The sequence below is a fragment of the Trichoderma gamsii genome, assembly GCF_001481775.2.
Source record: "Trichoderma gamsii strain T6085 chromosome Unknown Scaffold_10.2, whole genome shotgun sequence".
In the NCBI taxonomy this organism is placed as follows: Eukaryota; Fungi; Ascomycota; class Sordariomycetes; order Hypocreales; family Hypocreaceae; genus Trichoderma; species Trichoderma gamsii.
In genome coordinates, this window is record NW_020171347.1 from 785,030 (window position 1) to 801,991 (window position 16,962).

A 16,962-nucleotide genomic window follows, 5' to 3' on the forward strand; every position below is an offset into this window, starting at 1 on the left:
CCCTGGTGTCCAATCAACCCACTCAATGATTCTGTGGCGCCCGTTTCGAAGGTTTCGAAAACGGACTCGAAGGAAAAAGAGGATATTTCGATTTCTTTATTTTAAACTTTGAGGGTGACTTAACGTTTGATATTATGACGGTTGGGTTGTGAGTATACACCAAAAAGTTCTTTCTTTTTTCCTTTTGGCTGAATTTCCCGCTCCCCTTGCCACCACCATCATTTACCGTTTCATATCAAGACAGAAATGGAAACGGCGAGCGACTTTGATATAGACATGCGCACACTGTATTGGACAGTATATGATATTCTCAAAGATACAGTGCACTATTCTATGGAATATTCTAAAGCGTAGGAAATTCTTATTTTATTTTATCATTTTTGTGTTTATTTAATTTAAATTTTTTATCTTAGAAACCAAGTCCCTAGTGATCATTGTCGACTGTTTTGCCGCAGAAACACACACGTGGACTGCGTGGCTGTAATACTTCTCCATCGCGGCTAAAAATAAATCTGTAACACACCAAGCATGGGGGCTATTTGCCCATGCTTTTGTTACTTTCGCACCACTCGTGCCATCTGTAATCATATGCGGTTCGAAATGCATAGCTGTGCTTGGTCAATTGACTTGTTAGATTGGTCTAATCAAATCCCCTGCCAATGCTTGAACTGTGTTGGTTGTGTATGTAATGTTTCTGTCTCTCTTACAAGCATCTTGGTGAGAGGCATCACATAAAATACTCATATGTAATATGTCTATCTTGTTAGCCTCGCTCTCTTCTCCCCTTTTGTTAATATTCTTGCGACAGGAATAACCTGATTTTTCACAATCATCATCCGAGCCACTCTTACCGACAGAGTCAGAGGTCTGTATCACATCCATTTTTGCGTCTCGTATCAGAAAAAGTGGGCGTCACAACCTTCCGCTATCAGCACCACTGGTCTTGTCACATTTTCAAGTTGCATCCATTCTCTATACACACACTTCTCTCGTGTAGGTATCTATCTCTCTCAAGTCTCATTTCTTACTAAGAATCGAAATTTTAAAATTCCCCTTCCACCTTGCAAGCGGAATATAGACTACCCCATATTATCATGATCCCTGCAGTTTCTTGCGCTTGGACTCTCTTTTTCTTCCAAAACTGCTTCGCCCCCTTTCGGTAGGTCCGGGGCATACCTGTATCCAGGAACCAAATTGGAAGATACAGGTACAGACAGGGTTCTCTCCCCTGGCTAGAGCTAAAAGAATAAGATGTCGCTGTTTGATGACAGCCGGAGATATTATCACTGGCGGCCGATGAGCGGCTTCTAATCTACGCAGACACTGTTAGATCTCACCAGGGCTGATACTTTTTGTTTTTGTTTTTGTTCTTTCTTTTCTTTTCTCAAACTCTTCTTCTCTTTGAGACTTACTGCACTAGGACGAAAGCATAATCCCTTCCCTGGCAAAAAATCAAAAAAAATCTTGGGTGGGAAAACAAGAAGACTGAAGCGACCCGCTAGCATAAGCTTTTATAATCGAAGTAATCATATATTACCGTCGAGGTGAACTGATGTCTCTTTCGAGATTACCATCCGTTTTTGGTTAATTGATCTCGTCTATATACTCCTCTCCAGTCTCTTATAGTGTTGTTTACTTGTGTTGGAACTAGCAAGTTAGCTGGCTAACTAACGCAACGTTGTCTCATGTGATGCACATGAAATGAAAGATACTTGAGCCCCAGCGATAATCAAACCACATTGAGAGATCAAGTGACATACGAAGAGATTATTTGAAGAGACTATCATGGCTCTTGTAACGTAGTAGTTACCACAGGTGAACATAGTCCTGGATATCTATTCAAAATGGCGTTACTTCATCTCTTACATCTCATCTCAGCCACTGTATCACTCTATATCAATTTACCAATTTAGGGGTGGGATCAGATAAATCCATTAGTAATATACTTGTATTTCATGTCCATAAACAGCTTGGAGACCAGGGATTGTCCTGGTCTTTGCGCTGGCCAAATAATGCAATCCAGATATACTCCTCACGCGTAGACTGGAAGAGTTAGCACTCCAACGCAGCGAGTTGAACCTAATTAGTTCATCAATTGACAGATTTGAGTACAAAGTTTCACTCTGAAGCACTGTTGCTTTGCCAACAACTTGCATAAAATTGCTATAGGACGAGTCGATAAACATGTTCGTCATTTTTAGGGTAATCTAGCAGTAAAAGAACGCCCAACGCATACCACCGTAATCCACTCCTATACATTATTACAATTCAAACAAACGCAATTCATAGCAAATTCCGAATCCTCTCTCTCGTATTTTCCATCCAAGCTATTGCCCATATCGCAGCGAAGTCTTGTCAAAAAGCTACAGGATAATGGCCAGTTCTGGTCGGTCCAGAGTTTCGTCGTCCAAATTAGGATAATATGGAACCATGGAATCGGCAGCCGCTACGTACGCATCGTTGTACAGCCTCCAGTAAGGTGTCCGCACTTTTCTCGCAGGATGGAAGAGTCCAGCCCAGACGTAGTTCATCACCAGACCGGGACCCGCGGCAACACGAATGGCCTCGATAGCTTCGATGATGCGGTCAATGACGTGGGGGCTAGTCTCGAATAGATTAGGATAAAGTAAGTTGAGCAGGTGAATCATGGCATCTTCACAGCCAAGGCCAACCACTCCGAGAGCAATGTGCTTGACAACTGAGGCGGCAGTTTGTCGATGAACCTGATCTCGATCGGTAAGAGCATCTTCGAGAAGCGGTGTAACGGCATAGACGTAATCCTTTGCCATTTCACCAATATACTCGAATAAGAAGGATAGAGATTTGAGCACGCCGTTTTGGACATTGAGCTCTGGCACACGATATTCATTCATCAGAGCTGGAAGGACAGTGAAAGGAGCACAAGTTTCGGCGACGATACCAATAGCAACAGCGGTGTTGACACGAGACTGTCTCTCTTGCACTCTCAAGTTGTTCAGCAGTGTGGCCAAGACGTCCTGGGGACCAATGGCCTTGGCAATGAAACCGAATGTGTTGTTTGCCGCTCTTCGAATTCCCTTTTTGTGCGCCTTGAGCATGTCAAGAAGCTCAAAGCATATTCTCATCCACTCTCGAGCATTGACGCTCTCAGGACCACGGTCGGCAATACGTCCGACCAGATCGATGGTGTTTTCCTGCACCTTTTCGTGTCTGTTTCGTAGAATAGGGGTCAAGCGTGGGAGCAAGTCCTTGATGGGAGGCTGCATCTGAGAGATACCCACAACAGTGACAATGGACCGCAGGGCTCCCAGAATCGATCCAAGAACCTCGGGATATTCTTCTCCGAGGTACTCATACAGCACAACTCCCAACTTGCCCATGAGAGCATCTTCTCCGCACTGCTTCATCACCATGGCGATCCGAGAAATCAGATCCGCTGCCTGCTGACGAACGGTGGCTGACTTATTGTTCAATCTCCACAGGATTGTGCTGACGATTTGTGGTAGGTATGGTTTGCAGCGCGCTCCTAGAGCGTTAACGACGGATCCGAAACCATTGAGCATAACGATATCCTCAACGCTTTGCTCTTGGAAGGCATGAAGAATTCCATCAATCAGACGTTCCTCAAGTCGCTCGCCAATGTCCGCAGCACCCAGACTGGCTACAATCTTTTCGACAGTCTCAACAGTCATCTTTCGGTAGGCCTCGCTTTCATCTTTGAGATTGTTGACGATTCTCTCGATAATCTCACTCACACCGACTTTCTGGCCAATGTCGACCGTGGTTTCCACAACTTGTCTATAATTTCTCTTGTCCAGAGCCATTCGTCGTACCCAGAAACTCTTGAAAAACTCATCCAAAACGTGCTCCTTTAGGTAGCCGGCCGTTACTCCCTCTGTACCTGCACATTGAGACACCACCTTCAAGACCACCTTCTTCATCTCTTCATCGGGGGAGGAAAACTCTCGCAGTAGAATCTCCATAATCTGGCTGGTATAGTAGTTTGCGTACTCTTCGTCCATGAGAGGAATGATGTATCCCACGGCTTTGAGAAAGCCAGCCAGTCCCTTTCCTCTCTGTTTGCGAGCACCAGTCCACAGCGGGTTTAAGATGTCGTCGAAGCTCTCGATACCATAGGGGTTGGAGGCTTCTGCAAGAGCTGCAATGGCCAAACTGGTGACTGTCCTGACCTTGGTCTGGTCATCACTAAGATTAGGTGCGATGCAGTCGACCAGACCTTTCAAGTGGGGGAGAACTGCACATCCCATCAGGATGGGAATCTGCTGCACAATCTTGACACCGGTATGCCTGGCTTGCCATGACTTCTTGCTTCGGCAGACAGCTCTGAGGAAAGGTAGTAAAGCGGGAATGCCGAGGGCGGATGCCACAACCGCGAATGCTCTGGCGGTTGTGTTTCGAACATACTCGTCGACGTGGTCGATATCGGGCCGCATTGTGCTGATCATGGTGGCGAGACCTGCGGCTTTGCTAAGATTGGAAATAATCTCACGACCTTCGACTCGAGCGTAGTAGTCTTGATCAATCAGCAGCGGTTCGATAACAACGAGAATTTTGTGTACGTATGGGCGGACCAAGTCGTCCAGCTTGTAGAGGATTCTGTCGATGACTTTGACCAGCAAATGGCGTTCCTGATCCTCCAGTGTCTTTTCCATGAGAAGAGGGAGAATCTGGTCAAAAAGGGCACCGGCACCAAACTGTCTTGCGTTATCCGTGATTTGTCGAAGGGCTGTCTTTCGCATAGGCGGGGTTCCATTCTTGATTTTGAGAAGCAGTCTCATAATCTTTCGCTCTTTCAGCTCATCTACGCTTAGGGCGTTTTCGTCAGATCCGTCTGTCAGCTTGCCAAAGTAAGCCATGTCTTCGGGCTTGAAAAACTGTAGGTCTCCGACTCCCGGAATTTCTGCCGGCATTGGCTTTCCACCGAGTCCGACTTGGTCAGGGTCCTGCATCGTGAAGCCGGTCTGAGGCGCGGGAGTCGCCATCATTTTGTGAGTTGGGGCCCGAACAGGTTCATATCCAGGAGGAGGTTCTAGGACCTTGTAACCTTCATTCTCGCCAGGCAAGAGTAAATCAAGCTCCTCGTCGCTCAGGGGCATATTTCGTCCAGAAATATCAGTTCCAAAGGTTGTAGGCATTGCAACTGTCTGCGGCTGATGCATGGGAGTTGCTAGTCCCTGGTTGCCCATCGGGGTTGCGGATGGCGCTTGATCCCATCGCGAGCGTTTTTTGGGGGCTTCCATGGCACCGGGGCCAGAAACAGCTGGTGTCTGATCCCATCGAGACCGCTTAGGCTTTGCCCCCGTTCCATTCTCTTCCTTGGATTCTTCTTCTTCAGCAGGCGTTGAAGATACGTCCCATCTCTTCTTTCGCTTGCGAACTGACGTGACCGCTTCCGTGGAGCCTGCCTCTGCGTTTTCCTTGTCGTGATCGATGAGTGTCGGTTTGGGTTCATCATCCTCATCGCCATTAGCCGGCTTCGACTGGATAGCCCGCATCACACGCTCCTCTTCACGTTCAAGCTCACGAATCTCCATGATTTCTCGGTAGTTCGTCCCATCCTCTGCGGCACCAGCTTGTCTGTTTTGAGCAAAAGGGTCGGCTCGAGTCGGCGTGAGCACACGATTGAACCTTCGCTTCTGATAATCGGTCTCACGATCCGTGATGCGGTTGCTCTTCTCGCCTTTGCCAGCCAGAATATCGTCTTCCTCGACGCCATCGCCGCGGGCAAACTCGTCAATGATTTCGCGGGAAGCCGTGTACTGACCAACGAGCCTACGCGTGTTGTCTCCATCCTCCATCTCATCGTCATCTCCCATGGGCAGAGATGTGTGGTATCCTGCAAACTTGTCGGCTTCTTTTCGGTCGTACAGGTCATTATCGGCGCTGTCGGTGAGCCTCTGCTTCGTCGAGTCATTGCGTTGATTTGAGGATGTCAACGCGCGGGAGCTTTTCATGGCAGCTGCCGCAGCGTTGCGCTCCTGCTGGAGCCGCTGGATCGTCTCGAAATCTGCATCAGACATCTTGGCTCATCGAACTTCTCGCTTCATCCCGGTTCTAACGTGCTTGAAGTGGTTCCAACGAGATCGCTGCGCATGGAGATGTGCTGCTGAGAGGGCTGAGGTTGGAATAGGGACTGCAAGCGAAGCTCGAAATTGAAGCGGCAAAAAGTCTACCGCCAGGAATTATTTAGCCGAAATTTAGCCGACGCGCCACGCGCTCTTAGTGCTTGGGAGACGAAACTATTCATTCATAAAAGAAAGAAAAAGAAACGGATGATGTTTTTAATTTTGTGTAAAATTAGGCATATCGATGGTTAATATCCAATTGAAGTCTTGATTGCAACAAGACCTCTCCTGCTGAATCATTGGCGAGAACTTCATGTACCCTGGGAAAACTCATATTGCAAGGTGATCTAGCTAGTATTTTGACCGAATCTGGAATTGGTCACAGCCTTTAGGGCACCGGTCTTTAAGGCCTATGTTGAATTATGAAAGAATGAGTTCATATATCTTATCTATTAAAACGCAAATTAATTGCTGTAAATTATCATGGCCGAGCCCTAGTGCGTCGCCTTTTAACTGTTGTGTCTATTTCCAATATTACTGTCTCCTTCGTATCATCCTCCTCCTTCACATGTACCTTTTTCTCAATTTCCACGGTTGCTTTCCTCTTCCCCTTTGGTATCTCTTCTGCAGCTAAAATCTCTTCTTTAATAAAAATTCCTTCGCCCTTTTCTTCTTTCATGCGACTTGAAAACTCTCGTAAATCGGCTGTGAACAAGACTGAATGAGCCCAGCCCGCATATTTGCCCCATATTCTTCGAAAATGGTCACCAATCGCGTCGTACATGGCCTTGTTTATCGTTTTAGGCCCCTTTTTGCCAAAACGATAATCTCGCTGGGCAATCTGTAGGACGTGTGTGTCCACCGGCACCGATTCTCCCCACCCTAGGCCCATCAAGCAGACACAGTCGGCCACCTTTGGGCCCACGCCGGTGAGAGAGAGTAGCGCAGACTGGGCGTCTTTGTAGGTAGATGATGGTCTATCTGCTACTGCAACGGCGTTGAATGCAGGAAAATCTGGGTTGCGTAGAGAGTCGAGCCATGCCGAGGGTTTATCCTGGGCAATAATGCGAGCCGTCTCTGCGATATACTTGGCACGGTACCCAAAGCCGAGTTCTCTTAAATGAGCCTCAACTTTCTTTTGATTCAGAGACTCTGGAGTAGGGAAGTCATGCATGGCTTCTCCATCTACATGACCAATAAACGGGCCATAGTGCTTGCAAAGCTTGTGTACCTGGATGTTTGTCAGCGCAAATTGTCTGTAATATGGCATATGGGAGTGCTAACCATTTGGGAGATTCGAGAAATGTTATTGTTGCTGCTGCATATGAAGCATATCAGCGCCTCCCATGCGTCCTGGTTTAGAATGCGCACTCCTGCAAATTTGGGTGCCTTTTTGCGAAAATTTGGATCATCTTTCGACCACTGCTGATACAAGGAGGCGAGATCTATATCCAAGCTAAAGTAATGGCGAAGGAGATCCTCAGTATCGTCCTTTCTGAGTGGTAAATCTTTGGTAGAGGAGCTAGGCGAAGAGCGTTCTCCTTGACGTTCTGGCCAGGTGACCTTGTAGTGCAAATGAGTTTCGTCTTGCTTCAAAGCCAATATTCTCCCGTGTAATGTGCATATCCTAGATGTGTCAATCAAGTACAAATGGACAATAGGTTACTGGTACCAACCATTCGTCGTTGAGCTTTCGCCACCTGAATGACTGGCCGCATCGCAGCGTTGTGTCGATACAGAGCTCGGTGAGGCTTACCGGCAACTTGCGCCAATCGACAACCCGTTTCATCGCCATAATAGCCTGAATGGGTTCGAATCTGTGATATGTATCGATAAAAAGTGAGATGAATACAAGGAATATCATAAAATAGTACCGACAAATGGCTGCTACATGAGTAGCACTTGTTCTGTTAGCGGCATCTATAGAGGGCGGAACACTGCAATAGTGGCGCTGTATCGCAGGCGCCGAGTCGTTGATAGTGGCCACCGCTATGGGGCCTTGCACGCGTCTCTAGCCACTAGCCGCAGATAATCCGGCAGACCCTTCCAGCGCACAATGGCCTGCTAGCACTGAAGGGGCATAGCGCACATATTGCAAAAAAGCTCCAGCCTCGCCTCCATGCAAAAGTATTAGCAAAGGAGCTTTTGGCCTGGATGTCTTGCGGCAACTTCATTGACGTTTCTGCTCCACCACAGAGCTCGCCATCATCAATTTCAAAGAGCTGTCCGATCGCTACCGTTTGCGAGAAGATATCGCAGCCATGAACGGCGATAGTTACTCGTCTCGAGGTAGGACACGCGTTCTCAGTTGTGCCTCAATTGGTCCTTTTGCTAACCAAGTGTCGCGTCAATAAGATGGGGGGCGAAGGAACCGAGATTATGGTGTTCGTATGCCAATTGCCGCTTCTACCCACCATATCTAATGTTTATTGAATGTAGGGCTCAAGAGGCGAACGAGACGATCGTCGTGACCGACATAGAGGAGACCGTGATCGCCGACGCTCTCGATCACCAGATCACCGCAGCCATCGCCGCACAGAGGGAGACGTTGACGCATACTCTTCAAGTCGCAGCCACCGTGATAGAGAACGTGAGGACAGATACTCATCGGCGCGCGACGGTCGCGGGGACGGTCGTGGGGACGGTCGTGGGGACGGTCGTGGGGAAGGTCGCGGGGAAGGTCGCGGTGACCGCCGCGGCGATCGCGATTGGGACCGTGACCGAGGTTCCTACCGCAGAGACGCCCGACGTGACGATGACGAGAGACCTAGCCGACGAGAGCGAGAGCCTTACGATGATCGTCGAAGAGGAGGACGAGACAGGCGCGATGATGGATTTGCAAGACAGCAAGAGCAGCAGCAGCCACGTCGCAGTCCATCACCTCCGAAGAAAAGAGAACCCACCCCAGATTTGACGGATGTCATCCCTATCCTCGAGCGAAAGCGACGCCTTACACAGTGGGATATCAAGCCTCCTGGTTATGACCTCGTGACGGCTGAGCAAGCCAAGCTTTCTGGAATGTTTCCTCTTCCAGGTGCTCCTCGCCAACAACCAATGGACCCAACAAAGCTGCAGGCCTTCATGACCCAGCCTGGTGGCCAAGTCACTAGCGCAGGTCTCAAAGCCAGCAACTCTCGCCAGGCAAAGCGTCTTCTTGTTTCCAATGTTCCTAGTGGCGCTAGCGAAGATGCTTTGATTTCATTCTTCAACCTGCAACTGAACGGCCTAAACGTCATTGAAAGCTCCGATCCTTGTGTCCTTTGCCAGTTCTCCGCAGACCGAGCATTTGCAGTCTTGGAATTCAGAAATGCGTCTGACGCAACTGTTGCGCTCGCCTTGGACGGCATTTCAATGGAGGCTGACGATGCGATGAATGGTACAGCCGATGGCGTAAACTCTGGCTTGAACATTCGCCGACCCAAAGACTATGTCATGCCCGCTCTACCAGACGAGATGCCTTTCGACCCCGAGGTCATCTCAAATGTCGTCCCTGACACCGTGCATAAGCTTTGTATTACTAACATTCCCTCATTCCTCACCGAAGAACAAGTTATTGAACTTCTGGCTGCCTTTGGCAAGCCCAAAGCTTTTGTCTTGGTGAAAGACCAAAGCACCGAAGAATCCAGGGTGAGTCGGGCTTGATTTACAGACATCTTTTTATTGTATGATGAGCTGACTCGTAATCAAGGGAATTGCGTTTACCGAATACCTTGAGCCTTCCTTAGCAAATGAGCCTGCTCTGAACAGCCTAAACGGAATGGATGTCGGTGGCAAGAAGCTAAAGGTGACAAAAGCCAGCATTGGACCTACCCAGGTCGCCAATTTCGACGTGGGCATCACTGCTATCAGTGGTCTCGCCTCCCAAACCTCCAATGATATTGAGAGGAGCTCTGTTATTCAGCTTCTGAACATGGTCACTCCTGAGGAGCTGATAGACAACGACGACTATGAAGGTATGTGAGCTTGTCATGTTTACTGTCATCAGCACTCTAACCCAAGACAAAACAGAAATCTGCGAAGATGTCCAGGATGAGTGTGCCAAATTCGGCAAAGTCGTGGAGCTCAAGGTCCCTAGACCATCTGGCGGTAGCAGACAATCTGCCGGCGTAGGCAAGATCTACGTAAAGTATGATTCCGAAGAGTCAGCTACCAAAGCTCTTACTGCTCTCGCTGGTAGAAAGTTTGCGGACAGGACCGTTGTGGCAACTTATTTCCCAGAGGTTTGTAATCCCCGTCCCTGCTATTCAAAATCCGTCAACCGCTAACTCTCGGTAGGAAAACTTTGAAGTAGGCGCTTGGTAAAGGCAGTGTAATATTTAGGCGAAGTAGTTCAGTAGCTCGTGACAGTCACATCTGCAGCCATGGGAATTATTATGGGGACTTTGGTTTAAGGGCGAAGTTGTTGCAGATATACGTCAACATATTTTGTTCCAACGTAAAATCACGGGCTTGAAACAAGAAAAAAAGGCTATGGCGTTTGTGTGTTTTGCTTGGCTGTGGGTGCGAAGAACGAACAAGGGATCAAATCTTAGGTGGTAAGCGAATTTGGAACGCCATTGTGTCATTAATTTTACTACGGTTCTATCGCTATAATACGTCGATTCTATAATCTGTATGATTTGTATTAGCGATGTCTCATCAAGCAATCTTTATAAGAATAAATGAGAGGAAAAAGCGCTTGGATCAGAAGTCCTTTCCATTCATCGAATGAGATGACATGAAGCCACCTCAAACTAACATAAGAGGTACCAGAATAAGTAAACAAATGTGTTGGGTCATCATGTAGGCGCCGCGTTGTCATAGTGTATGTTTAAAAAGTAGAAATCGGCTTACCAGTTCAGTACCGTCTGCTTGCCATACGGTGTCCTTCTTCAGGTCATCGTGTAAGCATGTTTTCATAGCAGATATATCAAGGGAGGCTGTTGTCGAGATAAAGCAACAGCCGGCAGACCAAAAGAAAAAAATTGAAAGGAAGATAGCGCTGCGGGTCAAAATTTCAGAAGCAAAACTGAGCCATCGTGAAGCCGCTGATTAGATCACGTGATGCAGCAGAGATTGGGTTATCGGGCTTCACTAGCCACCAACCACGAGCCACACACGGTGCATTCCCGCTCTTTTGCCCTAACTAAGCGAATTTTTCAACTTCCCCCCCACACGACCTAATTGATACCTGCTTTAGCAACTTCGCGACCGGCTCCTCGACAACTTTTTGCATCGTCAGCAAATACCACCAAATCCGACAAGATGGGTAGACTTCACAGCAAGGGCAAGGGCATTTCAGCCTCCGCGCTCCCCTACTCTCGATCCGCTCCCTCATGGTTGAAGACCACTCCCGAGCAGGTCGTTGACCAGATCTGCAAGCTGGCCAAGAAGGGTGCCACTCCTTCTCAGATCGGTGTTGTTCTCCGTGACTCCCACGGAATCACCCAGGTCAAGGTTGTCACTGGTATGTTTTGACGAGATGCGGACGTTTGGAAGGTTCAATGGGGGCAACTTTTGACTAACTGCGAAATAACAGGTAACCGAATCCTGCGTATCCTCAAGTCCAACGGTACGAAACCCTGAACGACATGGAGAGTGTGGTGTACGAACGGCGCATACGTGCAGAACGTGCATCTGTCTTTACATACATTCTTTCATGAGACATCTCATGTGCCTCTGTGCGGTTTAGACTGACAGAGTGATCTTTTATAGGCCTCGCCCCTGATCTTCCTGAGGACCTGTACATGCTGATCAAGAAGGTGAGACCACTGCGGCTGCATGAAACTTTTTCTTCCATCTTTGAGCAACTCGAAACTGACAATCAATCAACCACTAGGCTGTCGCTGTCCGCAAGCACCTTGAGCGCAACCGCAAGGACAAGGACTCCAAGTTCCGCCTCATTCTGATCGAGTCCCGTATCCACCGTCTGGCTCGTTACTACAAGACCGTCGGTGTCCTTCCCCCTACCTGGAAGTACGAGTCCGCCACCGCCAGCACCATCGTCGCTTAAATAGCGGAAATCTAAAACAAAAAGCGACGGGTTATTTGGTCATGGTCGTGGAGGCTTCTCGGGTCATGGAGTTTGGGTCATATATGAAAAAGCTGCATTTAGAGCTACGATTCTTCTGCGCCGGTCTTTAGGACCAAGCTGGCAGTCAAAATGCTCCTAATCGAAAGCAAATTGGACTGCTCATGATATAGATGTGCTCTGGGTATCCTAATATCTCTGATCCGTAATACGAAATCCTCAACGCCTTCAACGTGCCTAGTCCCATGATCTAAATATGCTATTTGAAATGAATCCCAAATCACCCCGTACTTTCCAATTCTTTTGACTTTTGTATAAGATATTCGCCCAAAACTCGAAGAGGGTCTTCTGGCCTACATGCATACATATGTTAGAAAGCGACAGCTTGGGCAAGAATGACAACCGCCAGGACAACCTACTTTTCCTTAGCCAGCATTTTCATTCCTTCCAATAAAGCGCCAGTGACCTTCGTATTCAAATATCGGCGTGTCGAGTCGCCATGTAAAGACGCCTCTGTCGGCATCGTAAAACCAGGATCCGGATGCGCTGAGGCGGCTCTAGAGCCATGCGCTGGTGTTCCCGTACGTCCAGGAGCAGGACTTGGCGCAAAAGCTGCGGGTGCTGGTGACTGCTAGAAACGGTCAGTCGATTGGCAGGGCTCTTGAAGAGTAAAAAAAAAAAAAGAAAAAAACTCTGTTTATATCGTGAGGTAGAAGATTATGGAGCCGTCTTACTGCTTGATCCGCTGGCACATCGGCCATCACGACGTCTCGTTGCGGCGTGCCGTGCCCTTGGTTTTGCTGCGTTGATGGTGCCTCATTATTGGGAACGGATACCTGGGGCACATCCAGCGTCGTTCTGGCATCCTCGTCTGCCATGATCACGGAGTGCAGCCGCTGCCAATTGGTTGTTTGCAAGCTGGAGAGAGGGATAGAGAAAGCTGCCATGCCACTTCCAGGAAGCTGTTGCGGTGGGGACTGAGCTTGGAGGTGCTTAAAGGGGGTCAGCTGACTTCGCGTGTAGTTCGTTCACGGACCGCCGCGTCGACTGCCTCTCTTCCTGTGCAGAACAATATCAGCTCTTTTGGCGTTCGATTTGCAGCGAAGAGGCAATACTCTTGTTTTCTTTCTTGAAATGGGTCTATTATGGATGCTTTTGTAAAACGGCTGCCAAGGGGAGAAGTCGAAACTCAGAGCAACGCGCGCCCGCTGCAGAATGCGTCGTTGGCAGTGGAGAGACCGACCAAACGTCTAAAGAGAGACGAAGTCTCTGATTCTGAATCCGAATCAGGATCAGAAGATCCCATTGAACTTGTGCTCGAGCATGAACCGAGTGAAATTTTGTCGGAAGAGGCATTATCTGATGAAAAGGACCGGCACCGAGCCAAAGAGCGAGTCACTGACTTTGAGAATGCACTGCCGCCAACCGAGGCCAGCCAAGAGGCAATTGAAGAGTATGAGACTCTTAAATCTTCCCAAAGCAACGCCGGGGAGGAAATCCCAAACAAGAAAATAGCTCCTCTATGGATCAAAGGCCGGAGCTCGATATACGTGGATGCATTCAATCTCACACTAGATACCGTCTTGGAAGAGGAATCGTCTCTTTTTAGTAGTAAAGAACTTGAGATTTTCAACCAATGGAAGAGTCTGAATTATGAAGCGCAGTATTTGTAAGTATCAGTAGCCTTAATGGCTAACCCTGCGTATACTTATTGAATGGGACAGATATGTTCGCCTGTTTCTCCGAAAGACTGCAGCCTGGCATCGGTCATCGCGCTTAGGTTATTTCAACGATATTTCAGATCATGCTACGGCTATTGCTACGCTTCAAGAACGCAGAACTCTATCATCGGAGGTCGCAAGCAGTCCGCCAGTTCAACTTGAGCCATCAAGCGTTGGGCTAGAAGACCCGGACGATGGCAATACTTTTACGTTTGCAGATGCGTCTGAGGACTACATCGACACAGTCGAAGAAGCCGCATCGCTTCTGTACCTTGATGAGCTCAAGGCGATTGCCAAAGAAGCCAAAGTCCATGGAAAAACCAAATTGGACATGATCAAGGCTTTGTGCCGGATGAGCCAGCAGCAAGCCGGGCTGATGGCTCTAGGTATCAGTAGGCAAAATAATGCGGATTCGAGCGCTTCTAAAAGGGCAGACCATCCTGTCCAAACGGCTTCAAAGCTTAAGAGAGAAGATTCCAACCGTCAACAGCACTTCTTAGCTAAAATCCTTGCTATTGTTGGCCCCTGTATACGAATATCTCCAGCTACCTTCAAGCTTTTCGAAAGAGTGCACTTGGTTTTTTACAGATCTACAGAATGGACGGAGAAGTCACTGACGACAATCATACTGGCAAAGATTGCCAGACGGAATTTCCCCGAGTACATTGTTTCTCGATCTTCAACGATATTTTCCTCTCGAGCTCGGTTGTTAGAATTTGAGGCCGCAATACGCATGGAAGCAGACGTTGACACCATTCTTGAATCCAATGGACCACTGGATGAAAAGGGCTCAGATCATATACTTGATATCTTTGAAAAGGTGTACCCCCGGTGGAGTGCTCTGGTCCAAGAAGAAACCGAGAAAGAGCGAAAGTTTTACGAGATGGGAGAAGGGGCGTACCTCAGAAGATTCAACCCCGGTCACTCATATACTCGCATAATTGTAAAGGCTGCATTTGTGTTTGGCAAGCTCAAGAATCATCTGAAGGAGCATCAGCTTTTGACTGAACTTTTGGACCAACGGCTCTTTCACTTAGCCCGAAGAGGCTCGTGGTACCAACGCAAAGCTCTCTTAGAGGAGCACTATATGCCTAGCCTTGATCCAGATCCCACTTCTCATGACTTGGAGCAACAAAAGAAGCGATGGAGGACAACAGCGGTCTCAACTTGTGAGGCAGGCCTCCAAGATCCGGATTGCCATCTCATACATCACTACGATTTGCAAAAACGATTAGTCAAGCTAGAGAAGAAACTCCGCATCCCCAAGCGTCTTCAGCATGATTTTGGACATGTACGCCTTGCTGACCCCTTGGAACTGTCCGTTGAGGGAATCCAGTTGAAGCGAAATACCCCACCGAAGCTGGGAGGCCAGGCTCTAAGCACAAGAACCATTTGGCTGGACGAGTCGGACTCTGGCGGTGAATGCACCGTGGAAGAGATGTGCTTGAGTCACTTCCAGTCACAGGGGTGGAAGGGATACCATGCTGAAGGGGGTATCATCCGCACCCTGTTTGCCTATCTGTTCTACGACATTATGTTTCTCTATATCCCCAACGTTTTCCAGACGGCTTTCCAGACTTGCCCCCTGGACTTGCATACAGACGCCTTCTTCCCGGCTCGAATTTCGGAAATCAACCATCGACTTGTTGAGATTGCCAACGGAGAGGGCGAACGGCTGCTACGTGGGGTGTGGGAAAGGGAGCACGAGCGAAAAACAAGTGTGATAGGGCTCAATTGGGATTTTGAAGTGGAGGACTTGTTAGAGCTAGTACGCTGCTTCGAAGGTAGCGCTCTAGCCGCTTTATGCAAGGTGATGGCACAGGAATACAGGCAACGAGGTGGAGGCATCCCGGACCTCATCCTCTGGAGAATGGCGGAAAACAACGGCGCGGAAGCTCAGAAAGCTCAGAACGAAGAGCCAGGAAAGGCAAGAGGCGAGGCCATGTTTGTAGAGGTCAAGAGTGCAAACGACCGGCTAAGCGACACGCAGCGGCTGTGGATCCACGTTCTCACGGGTGCCGGGGTCAAAGTTGCTCTCTGCAATGCCGTCGCAAAGGAAATCAGAGAACTTGGCTAGCCTTGCCCACCCAGTCGCTTATGGGCTTGTACAGTATATGCCTCCAAGTGGGAATGGAAGGAAAAAAGCATGCAAATTCCAATCGTGATGGAGGGTAAATGGTGGAGAGGGAGGCGTGCACATACAAAATAGACCGCCCCTCCACCACGAACCCGGCCATCAGTGCCCCAGCGGGATGATCTTGATTTGCCATGTGCAGCTGCTAGGCTCGAAAATGAGAACCTTGTGGGATTGGTTGCCCGATGCTGATGGAAGGGGGGCCCACAGTGCTCTGTGTGATATTGGAAGAAATCTGCTTCCATCACAACGCTGTGCGTGCGTGTTTCCAAATTTAGCAGCAAAATGGAAACTGTCTCAGAATGTTCCATCTAGGTAAAACGGACGACTTCTCCAATCTATTTTCTTCCAATGTCGGCTTAACCCGGTTTCAGCACAGTGATACTGCCAGGACCCCCCGCGTCCCTCTCGTTTCAGGATCGCATATCAGCTAGGAATTGGTCGAAAGTCTTGTTAGTATGACGGAACATTGGGACCAGCTAATCCACATGGCGACATCGAGATAGCCTGACTCGCATGGCCAGCTGTCACAATGCTACTTGACAACTCGGCTACTTGGACTACTGCATAGCTTGGTGGTGCGAGGAGCAAGTCGAGTGTTGGAGAAGGTGATTATAGAAAGCAAGCTAATACTTAGAAGACAGGGATAAAAGAGATGGAAACTTAGAGTTCCCAGCCCAGCGGTGAGCCAGTGCTAGTCTCGCGGATAAGAGGCCTCACGAGTAGGAGAATTTACCACTGCTGGTCATTCGGCAGTTGACCTCGCTAGCAATAGCTGAAGATGACGACTGGGATCCTTTGGTCTTCTGAGCTGAACTCGTGAAGCCACACTCGCTTATTAGACCTTCCATTGTTGGATGCGAAGCTGAGAGCCAGACGCTGTCTACTCTGCCCTCTCCCACGCGCATAATATCCTGCTGGCCCTCTTACATGCTTCTGCTAAGCGGGCTAATTAGCGCGGCTGCAGAAATTCTCGCTACATATCTGGCCGATGTCACGGCACGAAGGGTCCATACTGCTAGGGACGACGAC

General features: G+C 48.6%; 7 protein-coding genes across 7 annotated transcripts; 3 read left to right on the top strand and 4 right to left on the bottom strand.

Moving 5' to 3' along the window:
* Positions 1–2,363: 2,363 nt before the first annotated feature.
* TGAM01_v203863 (U2 snRNP component prp10) lies at positions 2,364–6,020 on the bottom strand (the record flags this gene model as incomplete). The annotated part of the gene is made up of 1 exon (XM_018803827.1): positions 2,364–6,020. One exon carries the CDS (start codon positions 6,018–6,020, stop codon positions 2,364–2,366), a length of 3,657 nt encoding a protein of 1,218 aa, XP_018662878.1.
* Positions 6,021–6,546: 526 nt separating this feature from the next.
* TGAM01_v203864 (N-glycosylase/DNA lyase) lies at positions 6,547–7,929 on the bottom strand (the record flags this gene model as incomplete). Its single annotated transcript, XM_018803826.2, has 3 exons — positions 6,547–7,296; positions 7,350–7,692; positions 7,742–7,929. The coding sequence occupies 3 exons, from the start codon at positions 7,927–7,929 to the stop codon at positions 6,547–6,549; spliced, it is 1,281 nt and encodes a 426-aa protein (XP_018662877.1).
* A 397-nt stretch (positions 7,930–8,326) lies between these two features.
* TGAM01_v203865 (hypothetical protein) lies at positions 8,327–10,367 on the top strand (the record flags this gene model as incomplete). The annotated part of the gene is made up of 5 exons (XM_018803825.1): positions 8,327–8,354; positions 8,581–9,692; positions 9,754–10,018; positions 10,074–10,285; positions 10,341–10,367. The coding sequence occupies 5 exons, from the start codon at positions 8,327–8,329 to the stop codon at positions 10,365–10,367; spliced, it is 1,644 nt and encodes a 547-aa protein (XP_018662876.1).
* Positions 10,368–10,480: 113 nt separating this feature from the next.
* TGAM01_v203866 (hypothetical protein) lies at positions 10,481–10,964 on the bottom strand (the record flags this gene model as incomplete). Its single annotated transcript, XM_024549298.1, has 2 exons — positions 10,481–10,675; positions 10,899–10,964. The coding sequence occupies 2 exons, from the start codon at positions 10,962–10,964 to the stop codon at positions 10,481–10,483; spliced, it is 261 nt and encodes an 86-aa protein (XP_024406003.1).
* A 345-nt stretch (positions 10,965–11,309) lies between these two features.
* TGAM01_v203867 (40S ribosomal protein S13) lies at positions 11,310–12,057 on the top strand (the record flags this gene model as incomplete). Its single annotated transcript, XM_018803824.1, has 4 exons — positions 11,310–11,511; positions 11,584–11,616; positions 11,760–11,806; positions 11,884–12,057. 4 exons carry the CDS (start codon positions 11,310–11,312, stop codon positions 12,055–12,057), a joined length of 456 nt encoding a protein of 151 aa, XP_018662875.1.
* A 298-nt stretch (positions 12,058–12,355) lies between these two features.
* TGAM01_v203868 (hypothetical protein) lies at positions 12,356–13,022 on the bottom strand (the record flags this gene model as incomplete). Its single annotated transcript, XM_018803823.2, has 3 exons — positions 12,356–12,428; positions 12,495–12,706; positions 12,810–13,022. The coding sequence occupies 3 exons, from the start codon at positions 13,020–13,022 to the stop codon at positions 12,356–12,358; spliced, it is 498 nt and encodes a 165-aa protein (XP_018662874.2).
* A 198-nt stretch (positions 13,023–13,220) lies between these two features.
* TGAM01_v203869 (hypothetical protein) lies at positions 13,221–15,873 on the top strand (the record flags this gene model as incomplete). Its single annotated transcript, XM_018803822.1, has 2 exons — positions 13,221–13,744; positions 13,800–15,873. The coding sequence occupies 2 exons, from the start codon at positions 13,221–13,223 to the stop codon at positions 15,871–15,873; spliced, it is 2,598 nt and encodes an 865-aa protein (XP_018662873.1).
* Between the last annotated feature and the right edge of the window lie 1,089 nt (positions 15,874–16,962).